We start from the raw sequence: 19492 nt of genomic DNA on the forward strand, positions 1-19492 counted from the left end.
ATGCGCACAAGAGACTGTGGAAGTTCATAAACTCAGTACATGGAACAATAACACAGACTCCGTCATTTTCTTTATTTATTCTTTCTTTTTTTTTATCTTAGACTACATCTGGGGAGGACATGCGAGATTTCACCAAAGTGCTGAAGAACAAATTTCGATCTAAGAAGTATTTCGCCAAGCATCCACGGCTGGGCTACCTACCTGTCCAGACGGTTTTGGAAGGTGACAACCTGGAAACGTAAGTATCTCTTACATACATTAGGTAGATTGAGCAGTGCTTAAGTCTGTGTTGTGTGCAGAGGTGTTGGGAATTACTGTAAATATTTGCTTGAAGACCGGTTAGTTTGTCTGCCACTGATCTTCGTGTCTCCCTAGACACAAATGTCCCTAGACACAGCATTTCAGATGTTTTCTAAACAGATAAATTTACACATGGGAGAGCAAAGCATATAAAAGAGGGTTTGCACTTACCTAGCAGTTTAATGGTAGTTACAGTCTAAACCAATGGATGGATCCTCCTGATCTGAACATGAAAGCCACATACAGAACAGAAATAAATGGCCAGTGGTTTGTCACCATTGGATTTGCACTTAGAGGTCTTCATTGTGATTTACATGTGGGGCAGGACAGTTGGAGGGGGTCTTACCTACACTCAGTACTTATTAAAATCCAATTTCACAAAACTTGTCAAAAATATTTTGAAGTCATGGTTTCATAGTGGACAGAGAGTCAGAGTAAATGGTTTCAAAGCAAAGTTTTCTGATTGTTCTGTCAGTGTCTTATTCAATCATCAGTTTTAGTCTATAACGCCCATTTTATAGGTACTGTCACAACAAATTCCTTTGACTTGATTAAAATGTCTCAAGTCAAACTGTTCTCAAGCCATTTTTTAATTCGTTTAGCTCATTAAAAGCATTTCAATTGTCAGTGAGAACAGAGAAATGCAGAAGTTAAGAAGAACTCTGTGTTTTAGGAGTGTCACTGTTCATTTTAATGTCATGTATTTATTAGCATGTTGGTCTGCACGACATTCCTGCACTGTGGTTCATGTGACTGCAGCGTTAGTCACAGTGACTGTATCTAATATGTCTTTTCTGCTGGTAGTTGTAAATCCCTCTGGAGACATGTTGAACTAGACCCACATTATGCAGCAGTCGCAGTTGAACACCTCATCCTCCTCAAGAGTATGTCTGGGTTGTGGCTCTTTTAAAAAATCAGCCCATTAGCCTGTGTGCTCTGAGACCACAGACTTGCACTCATTTTTATGTTTCCTCTTCATAATTCATCTCTCTTGTCTCCCTTTTCCTCTGTCAGTGTTTTAAAGAATATGCCATTACTTGCTCCTACTGCTAAAATTCTCAGTCATCCTCTTTTACATATGAACAATGCAGTTTGGCTTCATTTTTAGCACAACAACTCTCAGATGTTCTCGTCTGTGCACACAGTGAATCAGCAGCTGACTCACAATAGATCTTCCCCAACTTAAAGCTGCACACAGTCACACCTCAGATGGATTGCACTACCCAAATCCTTGTCCATCCTCCTCCTCACCTCCCACTTAGCTCCATTTTCACTTTTCCCTCCACGCTGAGAAATGACTCCAGCAGAACTGCCTGTCTGATGAATGTCTCTAAAAGGCAGAGAAACTTGTGAAAATGCAGAGATCTTTGCAAACGATAGCAGAGCGGACTGGAAACTCGAAAGATATTTGAGCAATTTCGTGGTCATCATCCTCCAGTCTCGTTCACTGCATTAGATCCCTCTAGTCTCTATGTTTCTGTAGGCTTTTGAACATCATAAATAAGCTTTTTGGTTTTTTTTGACTGCTGATGAGATCTTGCTCAAACATGCAGCAAGTGTTTAGAAATGCTCCCATATTTGATCCCTAGTTTGCCTCAGTTCAGTGGCTCCTGCCTTGTCTGTGTTGGAAGAAATAAAGTGAATGAAGTAGAAGTGGGTTCGAATGGGAAAGTTTCTATATACTCATGCTTATTAAGTGGAATAATGCATTTTGGAAGGAGACCAAAACAATGTCTGCTGTTTTTATTGCAGAATGTTATACATTTAATATATAAAATATGATTACCCAGTGTTTTTCCACTGTTTTATCTTAAGGCTGCAGAAATGAGTCAGGAAATCAACCACTTACTAATATTTTCTGAATGTTTTAAAGACTTCAAACTTTCCCTTTCTCTTCCTGTGTTTTCACTCCAACATTACAATAATGGATTAAATTTTTTTCTATCACTATAAATCATTTGGATTTATTGTAAGCCCTCGTTGGTCATTTTAATCGAAGGAACCATTCAGAAGTTGAGATTTTGAGCGTTGCAGCAAAGAGAAAATGAAACGGTCTGCTGAGTAATTGCCCTCTCTGACATACTCATTTGCTGTTTCTCTCCTCTGCACTCCTCAAATGTCATTTGCTCTTTTTTTTATTTCCACCGACTGTTTCTCCACCTTTAAAAAGGAAAAAAAAAAGAACAAAGGAGCACCCATGCCCTTCTCTCTCATGTTGTAGCAGATAGCTTTTTTTTTTTTTTTATTTCTCTATCTTTCTTTCAGCTATCTATGATAACCCAAAAGAGCCACTGAAATTGTTTTCAGACTACCAAACTGAGGAGGAGCTTTGCAGAGATGTTACTAATGTGGATTTAAAAACTCCTTTCTAAAGTAAAATCAGTCATAACCTTTCAGAATCATCATTAAAAAAGTTTTTGATCAATAGAAAATCCTTCCAAACCCAAATACCTTTAAGTTATCACAAAAATTAGTGGTCCAAAAGTTCAGGATATGCATAGAAAAAGCTTGTCTGCCTAAAAAAACAAAAAAGGAGGTTTTTTATACTGCAGTAACACATTTAATATCTTTGCCCTGATTATCTGTGTGATTACTTCTGTTATTTAAAGTAAAGAGCTCAAACATCTGCAAAGTAAAATATCAGCTCTAATAAAACCAGAAGAAACCAGTTGGTGCATTTAAAACATTTACAATTAGAATACTTTAACTGTGTTACTTCTACATACACATGTTTACATGTAAATTCTATACAAATGAGTTATGAGGTTTAGCTTTCTGGTTAAATTTCTGTTTTTGTGGGAAGAAGAAATTATGGCTGCCCCACATGTAGAATCTATAGGTGCTTCTCAAAGTCAAGCATCCTTAATGGCTGCTCTTTCTTCGATGTCACATCATTAAATTTCATCACCTGATTGTTCCAGTGTCAATGATCCTTCAGAAGGCTTAATTCTTCCCTCTGTGAAATATCAAGGATGCTTCTGTGTCTCCTCAGCCATTTTCGAAACAGTCTACAGTCTTTTGAGCATGTCTGAGAAGCCACCGAGAGCAATGGATTAATGTTAGCACAATATGCATTTAAATGTTAGTTTGTCTTTACTGCAATTTCATTAGCATTTTAATGTGTACCATCAAAGCACAGGAAAGTAAATTGCCAACATAAACAGCTGTTAAGTAAGTCGCTAGCAGGTGTTTTACAGCCATGCAAACTTTTCTGCTGTTGTCTTTGATAAGGCAGTTGCTGTGATGTGCTCACCTTTTGGGACTTTTCCATTATGTGTTCAGGTGGTCTTTTTTTTTTTCCTGTGCAAGAATGGACTCTGAGGAACACATCCTGGTTAGAAAACATCTTTGACTTTTAGAAACACTTCATAGTAACACTAAAGCTGCTATTAGCCCCCGCACAGTTTATTGTAAGATATATCAGAAAATGGTCACCGGTTATGAAGGACTCTCCAGGCTTCAACAGAATAAAAGAAACTTTGTCTTCATACAAGGGCAACGAAATTGATGCAGCAGCTCTCATGTTACAAATAAATAAATAAAAATAAATAAAGATACAACACTATAAAAATAAGAACTACTAATGAGAAAGAATAATCCGAAAATAGAATGTATAAAGCGACTAGCGTTGTTTCAGAGGCTCTAATCTACAGCTAAGATTTTCACTTCGTGGAGAGTTCAGGGATGCGACAGCTCTGGGATAACAACTGTCTTTCTGTCTGTCTGTTCTTGCTGGTATAGTCCTGGTATAGCCCTAAGGTGTCTACCTTAGGGCAATGGTTAAAAAAAGATGGTGACCGAAGTGGGTATCTGGGGATACTCTGGGTTCTCCTGAGACAGCATGACTTGTAAATGTCCTCAAGTGAATGAAGAGCACAGCCGATCAGTTTTTGGGCAATTTTGATGACTCGTCTCTGCAGCGGGCAAACCACAGCAAGACTGATTTCCACCCACACGCTAATATTGCAGTCATGTTAAAGTAAATGTTGACTGCCTGAGGCACATGTCATTTTTATCTGAATCTTAAATGACCTCTTTTATACCCTATAAAGCCTTATACATTGAATACATTTAGCTAAAATATTTGTTCCATCCTTTGATTTGTTGTCAATCTATAAAGGAAATTGATCCTAGAAAGCATTAAGTTGTTGTATTACATCTTTTTTTATTTGCACCGAATAATTCACTTAAATAATCTGCTTCTGATCTTTTACTGTGCAAATGTAGAAGATCTACAGGTATATGGCAGTCTCATTCAAACACACATTTATATTTCCAGCACTCCAGCTGCTTCCAAACCTGACAGGTTAAGGTGTTACCAAGTGAAGATGGTCTTTCCCGTTGACAGGAAAAGAAAAAAAGAGAACTGTGCAGAAAGAAGCACTCCTAACTGTGTCAACGTGACTATCACAGTGTGATGGACCAAAGTGATTTTTAGAGGCCTTTCAGGATGTTCACAAAGGAAGGTAAAACTTAAAAAAAAAACAAAAAAAAAAAAAAAAAAACTGTGAAATACTGAGACAGACAAAGCCTTGAGATGATGCCAAGCGTAGCATCAACATATTAAAATACAGAATTCCTCAGGGCACCACCCCACTAATTAGAAAAAAAAATGATATTGTTTATACCATTAAAGAAGTTTCCTACATTACCAGTAAAGTTCTTGTTGGAATTGACCTTAAAACCACACAGACGTTCAAATAATGATATATTTATTAACTATTTGACAAACTACATGGGATAATAAATGAACATTTAAAGCATAAACAGAAAAAATGTAAATATGATGTTTAATCAAACTGTATTGGGAAAGAGTGTATAAATGTAGGAAAATTCAAATTAAATGACATTTTATGGGCTGCTTAGGAGGTAGGTCAAGACTGACCAGTAATGGATGAATTCACCAGTCTGTAGTGACACCAAACATGTTAATAGCAAACTTATTCTCCCCAGAGAATTCTGTTTTGAGTAAAGTGTTGGACTTTTCCTTAGTCTAAAGAAAGCAAATTCGGGCTGATGAATCCCAACAATGATTTCCTGATCTCCTGGTAGTTTGTCAGTAACTCTTTGTGGGCTGTTCGCTCAGTACCTGCGGTCTCCGCAGAAGCTCAGACACGGCTTGGGTTTCAGCTGGATGTCAGTGTTCGGCTTAATGTTACAAATGTTTCTGTCTCTTCAGTCCCTTGTCTTGAAATATCCAATTTAAACATTTGTGGACACATCTACAACTTGTATGTTGTTGAAACCATTAGCAGGAATGCACATATAGAAGTACTGATCAATAAGATGAAAAGCTAAGGGAATGTGAAGCAAAGCTATTAAGTATAGTAAAAAGGAATAAATATTCTAAATAAAGTCAAATAGATTTATAAAATGTGTGAATCTTGATGATTTCAGTTGCGTTTCCTATGTATGTCTAGGTGTGAGAAATTATACATATTGTTTGGACATAATTTGATAAAAGAAACAAACACATTGACACAAGATTAATATTAATGTCAGATGTTTGATGATTGCTATGTTTAGTCTGCAAATCTTCACCAGATGCCATCAGTAGACTTCAGTGGTAAGCTTTAGGGAAGAATCAACAAATTTTGTTGTCATATTTTTAAATTTGAGAACTTCATGAGTCATGCCACCAAAAAGTTCTGATTAAAGAAAATAATTTGGCCATTCATTCATATTAATATAAAACACCTTTTTGAGCATTTTAAAGCACATCTGAGAAGATAGTTAAGGAGACCAGATTTTATAAAAAGATAAAACAGGGAATGCAAACTGATGTTCTTGCAGACTTCAATAACAATCAATTATAGGGTTTGTTGATTCCCTAACTGAGAAGATGCAGTTTGGGTTGAGTTGATCAGCTTGTCAATAACTCTACTGGCAGATTTATGGGCATCGTGTGTTCCTAAGAGCCATTTCTCCCAGGTTATCCCAAATCTTCCACATTCAAACCAGTAATTTACTGTCAGACAAAGCGTGTCCTCTTTCAGGGAGAACTCTGGTCATCTGTTCAAACACCAACTGTGGCATTTGTTGATCAATAAAATTCTACAAGCATGGCTTTTTTAGGTGTGTGTCTCTTCTTCCTGGGAGTTTCGTCCCACTAGAATCCAGTTTCCTGAGTTTATTTCTCTGTCAGCAGTTCCATGTTTTTTAAAGTAGCCAGAAGGGAAGAGCAATCCCACAGCTAGGTGTTGTGGGATGAGGTACGCTGGCTTCATCACTCCCATCTGCAACAGATTTTATAACATGCGAGTGTAGGTTTATTCCTCTAAGCATGGCTTTCTTTATTTTTCATTGAAGCTGAACCACCTTCTACCCTGATACTGTTTGGAATTTTCATTCTAATTTGGTTTTGTGTTGTAATTGTGTAAAATGATTAGGTTATCTTATAAGTAATGGTTTTATTTCCAGGTTGCCTGTAGCAGTCGGTTTTGCTCACATATCAGCCTGTTGGGATATTTAGTTCAGTGTGAGTGGGAGTGAGATAAATAGAAATCTCCGTGGCCCCTCGCTTTCTCATTTTAACTTTTTTTCATTCCTCAGTGCAGAGTACGTCTTCCGTATTGAGGTGACTGCTGTGTCACAGAATATATTTCAGACAAATTTCAGTAAGAAATCTATCCAAAGTCTATAAAGCCATGATTCTTTCCAACAATGAAGACGACGTTCCCTCCCCGAAAGACAAAATGAGCACACACACTCTGCCTTTGGGCAAAGACATTGTTGAAGCTAGCTGTGTTTGCCTTGCCGACCCCGATCTGTTTTCTGTTTTCTGCTCTGAACGCTCCTCGCAGCTACACAAGTGGCTGCTCCCCCGCAACAAACATAAGCACCATGTCGCATAAATCTTTTTTTCCTCAGCTTTAACAAAAGCACAAGGCCACCGAATGTTAACCCCTGCTAATTTCCATCCAGCCTCCTTTAGTGAAAACAGCTTATTTCTTTGTGTTTTTCATAGAAGACGCCATCCCACTCTTACAAATAAGTTAGACTCAGTGCCTATTAAAGTAGCAGTTATTATCACAGTTTAGAAAACAGAAACTCGAAGGCTTGCGAACAGAAACCAACATCCTGATATTTTCTTTCTTTAGCTTGTTCAGCTCCATTTGTAAGGCTTGTTTTTAAGTTTGTTGTTCTCCTTATTAACAAGTCGATTCAAGTTGGCATAAGTGTCGCCATTTGTTGAAAGGAAAATTTTAATGATCTCTCTTATCAGTTTGTGTAAATATGATTGCTTATGTTTCATACCTTCCCTGTATGTTAAGTCCCAACTGGCCAGAGTTTTACCTCCATTTCTTCCTCCTGCTGTGTTTTTTTTTTTTTTTTGTCTCCAACCCAATGCGTGGTTTTGACCTTGAAAATGTTTTGTGGTACCTTTACTCCCCCCCCCCCCCCCCCCCCATTCTCTTACAGTCCCGTCACCCTCATCAGCATGTGTCCGGAGCAGTATGAGTAAGTATCAACGCCACTAGCAACTACACCTCATCTCCAAGCTGGAATGGGTTTAGATGCCCCCCCCCCCCCTCTACACCCTTTCCCCCCTCACTCACCCACATCCTTGCTCCAACTAAGCCATGACTTCACTGCATGTTGCCTGACCACCTGCCTTCCTGGTTAAACACGCAACCACAAAAACTCCCTTTCCTCCCTCGTTAAAGCATCCAGTTTGTTCTCAGTTGTTCATCTCAGCCGGGCTGTCAGAAGCCATTCAGTCAATCAGTAGATCACTTCGCTCTCTTCTGCTGTATTTCTCTTTCAGATCATCAGATTTGTTTCTAGGTGATGTTGCGAGTGGTCATTAGGTTGCGTGTGAATGAATGTGTGTGCATGTGCCTGCAGATCTCTGCGTTTTAATGAGGCTGTGTGAGCATTCAGAATCTCATTCATCTCCATTACCCCATTCATTTCCAGGCTGTCCCAGTCACCTCAGCTCTCTCATGATGACACCCACTCCAGGATAGAGCAGTATGCCAACAGGTATGCACTGCAATCTCCAAATCATGCTGTCAAGTCATACACATACATGCACACACTGCATTCTTCTCTTCACTGTCATATTTCTATTGTTGTGAACAGCAAAGTAAAAAAATGAACTGATCTCTAAAAGGCTTGAAGTAAAAGCTCAAACATTCTTAACAGGATTAGTGTGGATTTTTTTTTTTTTTTTTTTTTTTTTTTTTTTTAATAAACCTTTCAGAGAAGAGGAGCAAAAAGAAGAGGAGGCACTTGGGCATAACTTGAAATTTTAGCTCTCAGGGGAGACACAGTGGTTCTGGAGCTTAATTAGCCTGTTAAGGAGCTGGCATCCTCTGTTAGAGAAAGCCAATGATGTAAAGTTATCCACATTTTAAATCATCTTTAAAAAAAAAAAAAAAAAGAAAAAAAAAAGACATCTCATTTAACACAATGCCTTTTGGAAATTAAGTCTAAATTATTTGCAGTTGCAGAAATTTTGACTTAGAGTGGCCAAACTTCTGGATGCCTCTGCATTGATAATGGGATATAATGCAAATGAAGCACATAGCAGCAGCATCATTTCTGTTTGAGCAGCTCGCATCAAAGAAACACAGGTTGTGATTTGGGTTTTTTTTTAAATGTATTACATGTATTAAATTTCACTATAGCAAAAAACAGAATATTAGCACCACCACCCCCCCACTCTTTACAATTCAAAAAAAGGTGTGACTAATGAAGTATCCAGTGAGTTGAAATACTTACCAGAACTTTTTAACTTGTGGATTCAGAAAACTCTGGTATGAGTGAGATTTTTGTAGGATTGTCATGTCTTAGAAGGTGCAAACGACATGTTAGTTAATCCTAAAAAAATAGTAAATCTGCATATTAAATATCATATAACATTTAAAAGCCAACCGTACCCTTTGAATAATGTTACATATTGCCCCACTCTGCCCTGTGAAGACATTTTTAATCAGTCCCATTCTTGTTTTTTTTTGTAAAGTAGACAATTATTGTTTGCACCAAAAGCGTAACTGTGTACTTCTACACAAAGCTTTTATCATAAAGGCTCATCAGAAGCGGCTCTGTGTTATCTTGCCCGTAACTTTAAACCTGATACACACTATTAACCTTTGCTCAGTGTTTCTAGCTACAGCTTGTCATCAACAAAGACACATTAGACCCCCGGCTATAACAAATGTGAGGAAATGTCGTCACCAATGCTGAAAATGATGTTTCAGCGAAGAGATGTGCAATAAAATAAATTAAAAGCTACAGTTAACTTAAAAATTCAAGTTCCACCTTAAATCATACCCCACCGTAGCTCAATTTCACAACGAAAGTGTGAGGATCATACTCATAATTTATAAGACAATCCTGCCTTTATACAACAGGCTTTACCGAATGCAGGCTGTGATCTCGGAACCAGTCTCATCAGCGCGCCTGCTTTGAGTGGATCAGTGATTATGAATCATAGCAGTAACATAAAATGTTTTCCTGACGGTCAGTTAGACTAACACTGCTACACATCTTTGTCATGTATATTAGTCTACACACACTTTTCACTGTTTATGCACATATACAAGATTGTAGGCGGTTGATCCATAAGCTCATACAATCTTTTAAGTTTTCTCATAACTGCTTCGATCTCTTTTTGGGTCATTTATTACACTTGGAGACTTCACTCCATGCTTTAAATTTTAATTGGTGTCCTACTGTGATGTTGATGTCCTCATTTGTTGACACTGGTACTATGCATATTAATGAGGCACCAGCAGCCTTTAAGTACTTTTAGTTTAAAATTACCCTCTCACGGATGATGGTTTATTTCTCAGGTTGGCTCAGATGGAACGCTCCAATGGCTCCCTGCCCACTGACAGCAGCTCAGCCACAGGAAGCATGTAAGTCACTAACATTTTTCACACTTGACTACATGTTTCCATCAAACACTGTTTACACAAACTGAAGGACGGGGTTCCTTCAATGAATCAGTTCTTGTTCACAATGTTACACTTTGGTTTCCCATTGGATTCTGTTGGGAATATCTCACTTTAGCTTGGATTGAAAGCCTATTTTCTGAGAACTAATGCCCATGCAATCATGTGTATTAAACATTGTTTACAAGGAGAATTAAACACAAAGCAGCTTCATCTGTGTTTTATCTGGATCTCAAGATGTCACATGGCAGTGTGACCCTGTTTTCACCTCTGCATTCAGGTTTGAGATTCCCACCTCACTTGCCAGTGTAATACAGTGTTTATATTATGTTTGACTTTTTAAAGTCATCATCCTAACCCAATAGAGCCCTAAATATGTCACATATTTGATACATACGGGTTCTAAATTGGCATCACTTTATGGCAAAAACTCAAAATCCCATTGAGCACAATTGGATACTTGCCATCTTCCCCATGATAGATACCAAGAAGCAGCAGATTACACTGTAAGAATTTTGCCATATCACATGGTGATAGTGAGTAAATATCCATAAAAAATGTTTTAATTTATTAGTATTTTTTGTTAAAGGCTCAAATAGGTGCACTACTCACATGGCTGCTGCCTCAGTCTGCCTGATCCTGTTTGGACAGGTTGTAGTGGAAGTAATTTCGTTGTCCTGGGATGCTGGTTCTGTGACAATAAAAGCTTCTGATTGTGATTCTAAAATTAAACATTCATATTCAAAATCGTCATAGGTCATTTCTTCCCTTTTTTTTTTTGTGTCGGGTCTTGGATTGTTATTAATCAATATTATACCTACCTCCTAAATGATTACCATTAGAGCAGACTGTTACTGAACTGGATGATAAGTTTATATGTGTTGTCCTTTGGGATAAATCTCAGCTCTGATGCTTTTTCAGAGTGCCAGATTCTTAAAACTCTGTGTAATCAGGCAGTTATTTTTACACGTAACTCCTGCTGTGTTAATTCAGCTGAGAAAGATTCATTTGACTGGTTTTGTTGCATTCAGAGCCAAAATGTTTTTTCTAAATGTGAAACCAACTCGTCAGAAGATTAAAGAAAAAAATCTCAAAACATGTAAAATCAAGACATATTAGGAAATGTATTAGCTTTAGTAATGCATAACATCAGATGAGCAGCTGTCTCCCAAAAACGATTCATTCTTATCCAAGAGGTTTTCTGCTCATGTTTGTGAGATTGTTTCATTGAGACACATGTAGCACCACATGTTTTGTTAACCTTTCACTGTAATACAACAGATTGCTTTTCTTGGGTTTAGTGAAAATTACATGCAATCGGAGATGAAAACAGGACAAAGCATTTCAACGAAATCAAATAAAAAGCAGATCAGCAGCTTCAGCAGTTGAGTTGATGATTTGTAAGAAGGTGTCTCTATTTACAAGAGATAATTCAAGTTGAAGAAATTGAATCAAGCTTCATATTTAGAATTTCTTATCAGGGAAATCAGGGCTCTCGAGGTTCAAATGTCCTCAGTGTCCAGGCACACAAGTCATGTACATTTGAACAGTCATGCACATCCTTATGGATGAGCAGACATTTGTCACTGTTGTTTTGTTGACCATTGCAAAGTCAAGATTCAATGCAGGTTGTTGGGGGTTTTTTTTGGGTTTTTTTACTCGGCTATTTATTATGAATTTTTCTCAAACTGATGTGGCTGTAAAGTACCCTGAGACGACACTGCTGTGAAGTGGCGCTATACAAATATAGCTGAATTGAATTAAACTGGATTTTGTTAAAAAGAAGAAAAACCTTTCAGATCAGTATTTCCCCAAGTCATCAGCCTTAGGAAACGATAGATTTGGACGTATGCTTCCATGTGTAAAGGGAATCTGGGCACATGAAAGCACATAAAACTGATAATAATTTTCTTCTGATGTTGATGACTATTTCAGGTAGCAGAAAGCCAAGAAACCTACTACTCACAAGTGCTTTAGAAGCAGCGAGCTGTGTGCACCTGGAGAGTAGAAACGCTCCCAGCCTGTTGTGTGAAAAGAAATTGGTATAGATTTGAGATTTCTAAAAAGGAAATTCTTTTAACGAAGTATTCCCATCAGCACAGTGGAAAGTCACTTGGGAAGAAGGTAAAAACCTTCCAGACTTTTCAGCCAGGATGAAATGAAACTCTGCTTTATTGTGCTGCTGGTGCATCATAATCCATCACAGCATTTAGAAAAGCTTTTTTAACTCGCAAAGTGTTCAGCTGAAGATTTCTGGAAGCTGTCCACCCCTGTTGATTTTTAGTTGATAACTTGTCAGCCAGAAGAATAGAAAGACAAACATTTCTGGTGTTCTGCGGGGGATGGAAACGGATGTGGATGCGGCGCAAACACATTATCACCATGCCTCTTTATATTTTCCTTTTTTCTCTGTACTGTGGCTTTTTTGAGAAAGGAAGCCATTATCTGCCACCTCTAAAGAAGGGGTAACAAAAAAAAACACACTGATGCTCCACATGGAAGTCTGCATAGCACTAATGAGGTGAGGAAGATGATGGTTTGAGGAAGGCTAATGGGTTTAACAGCAGACAAAAAAAACAAAAAAAACATTTGGAATATAATCAGATGTGTTGGCTTACTTTTCCACCAGCGTCTTTTCTTTGATATTTGTTTTCTATAACATTGATGTAAATGTGAAGATCGGAGCTCAATCATCTAAGAACAAGAACATTTGAATGAAAGTCATTAAATGGAACTGCTAATGTGCTTTTCTATTTCATGTCTTAGTGAAAAGTGGCTGTTTTTAAGCAGCATGGAGCATCAGACTAACACCCGGACTTCAAAGACAAAGGATGCTGTTGTTCACCACATCACTTATTTACTTAAAGCACATTTTTAATGCATTGAAGCCCCAGATGCAGTTTTTGTGGTGAATTAAATCAGTAGCTAGACTCTGGATGGGGAATATTGGGGTTCAGAGCACTGGACCAGGAAGGGAGCAATGTGACCTCACAATAAAAAGGCAAAAAGCTGCTGTGACTGCTGGTCACCTCTTACGGAGACACGGGAAGGAACTAATGCACTCTTACACATTTACTTTCACGCATTGACAAGTCACAAAGTTGACTTCGAAAAGGGTCTATTGTAGGCCATTGTTGCTCTCCCAGCACCTGTGTGAACTTCTGAAGAAACCCAGAGTGGATTATAACCATTATAACCCTTTTATTTCCCCACATAAGTTCATTTTAAAGGTCGAGCAGGAGGCTTTTTCCAGAAGCATTTTTATAGTATATTGCTTTAAATCGCCTTCACAATCAGATTGAAGCCAGCTAATTATGTCAATAAAATCTGGATTAAACCTTCCTTCAGGTGGAATCTGAAGAACGGTGTTTGGACTTTTAAATTAATTTTAAAATGTAGCTTACTCAAACGGTTTTTCCAGAATCTCCCCGGCTACCTTTAATGTTTCCAAGTTCACCAGTAAGAGAAGACACAAAAAGAGCTGCAGTGAGAAATCATTCAAGCCCCACTGCACATACAAGGTCTTTGGAGGTGAACCCTGCTGTGCGTTTCATAACAGTCCTTCAGAGAGAACGGCTGCAGGCAGACATCCATCACATTAGCGGTGAATTGATGTTTGTGGCATTCCAAAATGCAAAAATTGAAAATTTATTTAATTTGTCCCTCCAATGGAGACAGATACAAAACGTATAAGACAAAACAATGAAGAGTAAATAAAAGATCAACTAAAGAGATTGTAGCAGCAAAAGCTTATATAACGCTGGTTCTCACTTCCTAACAGCTTCTGGATATAAATAGCTTTTGACCCATTTTGGATTCATTTATAAATGACTAATTCATTCAATTTTATGTCGTATAATTGAAAGAATAATGCATTGATTGTTTCACAAAAGGTTTATGGGTTGATATTCTACTGACTTTGGAATAAAAGCATTGAACTTTGAAGGTAGTATATTGTTGTTTTTGGATTTTTGATTAGTATTTTCAGATCATTCAATACTGGTTTGTTCTGACGTCAGCTGTACAGTGAAACCAGTAACTGTGTGCATGTCGACACCTCTGGGTCAGTTTTTGTTTTGTGTTGATTCTGTCTACAAGATAATCCTTAATTAAAAAGCACGTATTTTCTCTGACCTCCAGCCAAAGCATAATGCTGTCATTGATCCTCACAAATGTCATTGAAGTGTGAAAAGGACATCTTCCCTTTTTTATTTTTTTTTTATTTGTCCAGCTTATTGTTTACTTCCCAGTCTAACACCACTGCTGTACTTTCTCTCAGCCTTTGTTCTTGCCCTTCTTCCTTTAATTTCCAACACCCTTCACAATTAAATCCAGTTTCATCCCAGCTCATTGCCCCACCCCCCTTTTTTTCTTTTTTTTACTAATCATGTTCCATCTTTGAGTCCTGTCAGCCTTCAGTTTAAGCAGTCTGTAGACTGTACAACCCCAGTAAATGAGGACTTTACACAGAGAGAACAAGGTTTTAATGAAAAGGAAGAAAAAATTGGTGCCTCCAGTTTCCTTTCTTTTCCTCTGGCATCCTTGATTCCTTTGGTTCCCTTTTCCTGTTTCTGTCTTTATCTCTCCTCGTTCCTCTCTTGAGCTGACACAGTTGCGGTATTCTGCTTGAGAGGAGCTGCTTGCTTTGTGATATGTTGGCGAGGCATCAAGCCTGAAGACTATTGTTGTTAAGTAAAAACTTGAAAAGTCCCCTCAGGCATGTCCTCCACTCACCCTCACCCAGCACAATGCTCAAATTCACAATGCATAGCGGCCATCGAAAACTAATAACCTCACAATTATTCACTGTTAATTCCTCTTCAGCACCAGTCCCATGCTCTCCTCCTGCATGCTCATTCCTTCCGTCGTCTCAGCAAATCTCCAGCCTTTTGTAGTATCTCTTTTTTTCCCAAGTTTCTCATAGCAGCTCAGTGAAAGGCAGATCTGCCCCCAATAGTCTCCATTTTCCCATGTAATGATGCCCCTGCTGTCCTCTGGGCTCCTCCTGCGAAACATCAAGTTGCCAGGAACCTGCTTAATTGGTCACTCAGTTTGTGCAGGATCCTCATCCCCGGCCCCAGAAGACAAAGCTACCACCAATTTTCAAGTTTCTCTGTGGAAGACAAAGCTTTCTTCATCCCTGGCTGTCCTGTGACAGCATGCTCGCATTCCACATATATATATATATATATATATATATATGTATATATGTGTGTGTATGTGTGTGTTAGTATTTGTACATGTTGGAACAACACCAGCTGAGCCAGTCAACTGACTTTGCTGGTTGTTGACAACTCCAAAATCATAAATTCATATAAAAAAAAAAACACAACAAAATTTACAAACCTTAAAAAAAGACAAAATATTGCAATTTAAAGCAAATTGTTAAAAAGTTGAAAGGAAGCCACAAATGACAGGCGATAAATCCATAAAAATATAACTTTTACCACAGAGACGGTTCATGTCATGTCTGTAATCTGTCCTGCTAATAATTTAACATAAAAGCAGATGTGGATGCACACACACACAGGAAGTATTCCTGGTTTAGCTCTTTGTTCATTTTGATGTGAAATGAGGTGAAAACCACCTCCTTTGTGCCTCTCATTGGGTACTTTCTAATCGCTCAGTCCAGGGTCATGACAGTGTAACAGCAGTCTTCTCTAAGAAAGAATAAGCTTCCTATTTGTTCCCTCTTTCATTATGCATGCAGTGATAATAGAATTCGGAATATGGGCTGAACACTGATTGATCAGAATTAGAGGGTGCTGTATGTAGAACTTGAGACATTTTAGATTGGCAACATCTTCATATGAGTATATTTTACTAGCTTATAATTTATTGCCAATAAAATCATAGCGATATGTTTATTTACCTAGATTACCATCCTGGGTGTTGTAGAGTCTGGCATGAGAATTTTACATTTATAGATCTTACTATAACTAAAAATGTATTCTTGAACACTGGCATTTTAACTATTATTCTTCCCTGGTTTTACCACCTCAATCATATCATAATTATTTCTTGGAAATGGGGAAATGGTGACAATGCAAAGATAAAAAGACACTTGAAAGAGCAAGTAAAACAAGCCTCCCCTGTGCCAAAATACAAACTTTATTAAATCAAATCTGTTGGAGACAAAAATGTGAATCATTTTGCTTATTGCCTATTTGAATGTTTTGTTTTATAACTAATAAATGCTTTGTGTGTGAATTGTGTTATAACTAAAACTGGTGGCTATTTATTTAAAAAAACAAAAAAAACAAAAAGTATTTATGATCAACATGTTCGAATGATTATTACACTTTACTGAGCATCTAAAGTAGTTCTAGTAGGTTTTAGGAAGTTGTAATATTCTCTCAGCCTTTTTAGTCTTTTTTTTAATGATTAAACCATTTAAAAAGTGTTTGCAATGTTTTTCCTCCATTCTGCTCTTCTTTAGCTGTAGAATAAAAGTTGCAGCCAAACTTTGGTGAGCTTTGCCACCTCTTTTTCTATCAGTAAGATGTTACATAAAGAGACGGACCAAAAAAACACTCATAAAGCGACATGACAGCAGTCGTTTCTCTTTTTCCCTCCTTATCTTTTCATCTGTCTGCCAGGCTCTGATATTTCAGTAATCAGACAGTCCAGGCTGACACATCTGTGTCCAACCAGGGATTGTAGCGCTCAAGCAGGGGACCATTAAACATCACAGCAGTTTGTCTCATTTAGATGAGATATTTGGATTAACTGCTTCACCTGCTCCATGACTGCTCCGTGTCTCTGGATTACAGGGTTACATCACAAAAGTGTGTTTGCAGTACAATGTCTAAAGGATATGCAGACTGTGTATGACCTAAATGAACCTAAGAAAGGACATATTTCTCATTAGTCTTTATTAATCACATTGGCTACAGATCATTCATAGAAATATTAAGGTCACTGTTGGTATTACTGCTAACATTAGGACTCTGGGAACATAGATGGTAAATAGATAAACATATGGATGGATGATGGACAGATGGCTAGATACTGTACATGAATGGATGGGTGGACGCAAGTGCATGAAAGTAGCTGAATAAAAGTATAGACTTTTTGTAAAACAGTCATGAAGAGATTTAAAGGTGTTTGTATGGTGGATGCTGTGGAGGACAGGATGTGCCCCGTGCCATCTGAAAGGAAAAAATTATATTTGTCTCACCCTCCTTTCACATTTCCAACACTGAAATCCCTCATTTCCCAGCATTTGCTGAAAACAATTTCAAGCATGATCATTTGATTCAAGTCGGTGTGATAATTATGTTAAAAGCCCGACCACATTTTTTCCATTGTGCACTGTTCATTAGGTCAGAGCGCTCTCACTGAGCAGAGGGCAACTGAGACATGATGCTTCGGGTGTTTTCTCATCACATATTCATCTCCTCTACATTTTCCTCAGGGATGATGAGCATGCCCTGATCGTTCAGTACTGCCAGACTCTGGGAGGAGAGGGCTCTCCGAGCAGCCAGCCGCAGAGTCCTGCCCAGATCCTACAAGCTGTGGAGAGGGAGGAGCGGGGCGAGCTGGAGCGGATCATTGCTCGTTTGGAGGAGGAACAGAGGTCAGCATTAGAAATGTCAAACACAGGAATATAATGCTTGTGCTTGAGTAGTTTTTTCTTTAAATAGCTGTTATTGCAGGCAAATAAGAAGTTGGTAGAATTTAAATATCCAGAAAAGAATATTTTCCTGACATTTATTTTTCAAAATAAGGCTTTTTATTCACAGCTTATTAGCTGTAAATACAGATGGCTTAGAGAAAAGAATGACTGCAAAATCCACTGTTGTGGAGATGCTTTTTGCACCCTCAGTAACTCAGCTGAAATGATTTAACAAGGAGTACGCCAACATATAGAACATCCAGACTGGAAGAAGAGTGAGCGCTTGACTGCCAGACTCTTAAGAAAAGCTCTGCAGCTTGTGGTTCTGCACCAAGATGGAGAGACTGAGGCAGGAGATTTGGTGGTGGTGGGGAAGGGGAAGTTCCTTTGTTTGTTTATCCACTTCAATACACTTTTCTAACAAATTTACTGTAAGAGCAGACAGCGGGGATGGATAGGAGTCAGGGATTTTCTGGTGGCACCCCACTGTGATGCTCAGAATGAAGCTGCTGAAAAATGTTTGAGTCTTTCATGGATAATAGCAATTATGTTGTACACATGTAATAATTTATTTAATGTTCTGAATGACGGATAGAGAAAGCTGTAAACAACCTTCTGGGTGTGAAGCTGGGTGAAATGATAACTTGCCTTGAATATGGAAGAATCTGTGGGTGTTTGTTTATTCTAGTTTTGCCTCTAACCCTCCTCCCCCAGGACGCTGCAGAGGGAGTACGAGCAGCTGAAGGAGCAGCATGGCCAACGAGGGACAACTCCAGGAAGCCCCTGGGAGTCGGAGGGCCCTTCTGCTCACCCCGACGAGGCTGACCTACTAGCTGAAGCCAAGCTGCTTCGACAACACAAAGGCCGACTGGAGGCTCGCATGCACATCCTGGAGGAACACAACAAACAGTTGGAGTCTCAGCTTCACCGCCTTCGACAGCTACTGCACCAGGTGACGCAACTCTTACGCTACACTGTGGGTCAGCTTTGTTCCCAAATTCTTAAGGTTTTCATAGAGAGGAGAAGTTATTTTCACAAAGAGTAGCAGTCAAAACACACACATAAACAGTTCAGAAGTGAGGAGTGCAACCCAAACAAAGCCAGTTTGAGGAGAACAAAATCTAATCAAATAGTTTTACCTTAAACACAAACTTTAAATCATTCAATTTCTTCATTTTATTCTCTTCCTATGTACTTTAATTACAATGCTAGTTATAGAAGCAGGATTGTGGTGGAGCGGTAAATTATGTGTTGATTTAAGGTTTTAAATTGTTCAACTTCAACCTCTTTTAGAGAACAAGTAATCATCTAAACCAGGGGTCGGCAACCCGCGGCTCTAGAGCCGCATGCGGCTCTTTTGCGCTGCCCTAGTGGCTCCCTGGAGCTTTTTCAAAAATGTTTTTTAAAAAAAAATGGAAAAAGATATATATTTTTGTTTTGATCTGGTTCTGTAGGAGGACAAACATGACAACAACATTCTTAACGTTTTCCAATGCTGTAAAAATGTGTAGAATAAATATTAAATTTCAACATTTCTGTCAAGGAAGATTTGCGTCAAAGCCTGCGACACACATAGCCTATCAGCAGGGCGGGATGCCAGGCAGGTGGCTGTTGTAAACAAACCGGGGCTGCGTGATGCGCCGTGGATCCCAAAGGGAAAAAGAGAAAAATA

The 19492-nt window shown here is 38.4% G+C and overlaps 1 protein-coding gene across 3 annotated transcripts in view; it reads left to right on the plus strand.

Annotated features, from left to right (window-relative positions):
- Positions 1-19492, plus strand: part of utrn (utrophin) — a 180033-nt gene that overhangs the window by 151702 nt on the left and 8839 nt on the right. For 2 of the 3 annotated variants that reach the window (XM_079255303.1, XM_079255301.1), the window contains 6 exons: positions 102-238; positions 7723-7761; positions 8221-8286; positions 10101-10166; positions 17620-17781; positions 18535-18772. In XM_079255303.1, coding sequence (XP_079111429.1) covers positions 102-238; positions 7723-7761; positions 8221-8286; positions 10101-10166; positions 17620-17781; positions 18535-18772 — 708 coding nt within the window. The remainder of the gene's footprint in view (positions 1-101; positions 239-7722; positions 7762-8220; positions 8287-10100; positions 10167-17619; positions 17782-18534; positions 18773-19492) is intronic. The other variant, XM_079255302.1, reaches the window with a different exon arrangement.

This window comes from Telmatherina bonti (assembly GCF_933228915.1).
Source record: "Telmatherina bonti genome assembly, chromosome: 16".
Taxonomy (NCBI): Eukaryota; Metazoa; Chordata; class Actinopteri; order Atheriniformes; family Telmatherinidae; genus Telmatherina; species Telmatherina bonti.